The sequence below is a fragment of the Charadrius vociferus genome, unplaced genomic scaffold, assembly GCF_000708025.1.
Source record: "Charadrius vociferus isolate BGI_N301 unplaced genomic scaffold, ASM70802v2 scaffold119, whole genome shotgun sequence".
Lineage (NCBI taxonomy): Eukaryota > Metazoa > Chordata > Aves > Charadriiformes > Charadriidae > Charadrius > Charadrius vociferus.
Window position 1 is genome coordinate 1,204,712 of NW_009650170.1, and position 1,681 is coordinate 1,206,392.

General features: G+C 66.8%; 1 protein-coding gene across 1 annotated transcript in view; it reads right to left on the minus strand.

Moving 5' to 3' along the window:
* QARS (glutaminyl-tRNA synthetase) overlaps nucleotides 1–1,669 on the minus strand; it is a 5,337-nt gene extending 3,668 nt beyond the window's left edge. The window contains exons 1-6 of the mRNA XM_009892546.1: nucleotides 1,525–1,669; nucleotides 1,138–1,202; nucleotides 861–914; nucleotides 606–663; nucleotides 423–494; nucleotides 177–272 (exon numbers count right to left, since the gene is read on the minus strand). Of these exons, the coding sequence (XP_009890848.1) occupies nucleotides 177–272; nucleotides 423–494; nucleotides 606–663; nucleotides 861–914; nucleotides 1,138–1,202; nucleotides 1,525–1,669 (490 nt within the window). The remainder of the gene's footprint in view (nucleotides 1–176; nucleotides 273–422; nucleotides 495–605; nucleotides 664–860; nucleotides 915–1,137; nucleotides 1,203–1,524) is intronic.
* Between the last annotated feature and the right edge of the window lie 12 nt (nucleotides 1,670–1,681).

The following is a 1,681-nucleotide window of genomic DNA, read 5'->3' on the forward strand; positions in this document are numbered from 1 at the left end:
GACAGCGGGGGCACTGACATGAGCCCCTGACGAACCCACAGGGCTCCTCGTGCCAGGAGGGTGCCACCTCTAGCCATGCCCCTGATCAGCTGTGTGTCCCCCCAGCCACCACACCCACCCGGCTGGAGCCTGGCACAGCAGTGCCACCCTCGCAGGCAGTCACTGGGCTGGGGGATGATGCCTCACCTGCCCACCCGTGATTGCCAGGTGCTGCTTCAGCAGAGCCATGGTGTTGGGTGTTACCACGTAGCCTTCCGTCTTGTAGTTCTCTCCTGTAGGCAGAGGATGCTCAGGGCTGCAGCACCGACCTGACTGAGCTAAGCCCAGCAGCCGTCGGGGAATGACGTGGGGCTGGGCCAGTCCCCCACAGCACAGAGAAATCGGGCCAGGCCCCGCACGTGGCAGCGGCTCCTCATGCTCACCCGGCTTGTGGAACTTGAGGGCTTCTCCCCGCAGCTGCTCCAGCAGCGACCGCGTCTCCGTGCCCACCTCACCTGCAGGGAGAGATGGGGCTGAGCAGGGGCCTGATGGCAGCTCCCGGGGCGCAGGTCCCCGCCAGGAACCGAAGGGCTGGGGAAGCTGCCCGCAGGAGGACAGCCTCTTACCGTTCTCCACCACAGCCGCCTTCTGCTTCTCTGCCGGGGCTGGCCGGGCCTTCGCAACCTGCAGGGACCAGCACGGCACCCTGAGTGCCTGGCCCCGGCACACACCTTCCCCTCATGGCCCAGCCACTGTCCCCAGTGCTCCCTCATACCCACGCCCATGGCGGTGGGTGGGCCAAGAGCAGCTATTTCGGTTCCTGCCCAGACATTCAGCAGGCGAATACCATCCCAGTTCCCAGCCTCCCCCCTCCGCATCACCTTTGGTTTCTTTTCCAGGTCAGCTTCTGTCTTTGGCCCCAGCAAATGCAGCACCTGGGACAGACAGACACAGACAGGAGTAGAAAAGGCTCCCGGTGCCCCAAGGCCTGGAGGTGGCCCTATCCAGCTGTCACCCCCCTCACCCTGCCTGCACCTGCCTGGCGCAGGCTGTCCCCAGCACCGGGCCCTGCCATGGGGCAGGCTAGCTGGTCCCATCCTGGGCACAGCACCGACAGGGGACACCACGCAGTGCCTGACCCGCCGCCCTCGCACCCACCTGCAGGTCCACCTCGTTCTTGATGGTCTTCCCGTCCGCCCACTGCAGCCGGCTCCGTGCCTCCCCTGCAGACAGGGCACCCCGTGGGCAAGAGGCATGGCCCAGCCTGGGAGCTTTTAGCCGTGGCCGCTAATGCAGGACACCACAGCCAGCAGCTGGAGGCAGCCCTTGGCCCAGGGCTGTCCCTGGCACCGGGCGCCACAGGCGAATGCCACCCACAGCCCTGCCCACGCAGGAGACATGGCAGGACGTCTCCCCTGCGTTGGGTGGGCTGCGACGCAGCCACGCAGCAGCCAGGTCCGAGGCAGCCCACGGCAAAGGGCTGGCTCTCAGGATCCAGGGGAGTAGGATTGCCAGGCAGGGGCTGCCCCGGTGCCCCACACTCACCCATCAGCAGCCCCATGTTGAAGCGGTAGCGCTCTGCCAGCAGCTCTGCTCGGTGCTTGCTGATCACTGCTTCCACCTGGGGAGTGGGACAGGGACACGGGGGGTGAGCAAGGCGGGTGGGGAGCGTGACGCCATCCCATCCCATCCCACGTCCCCC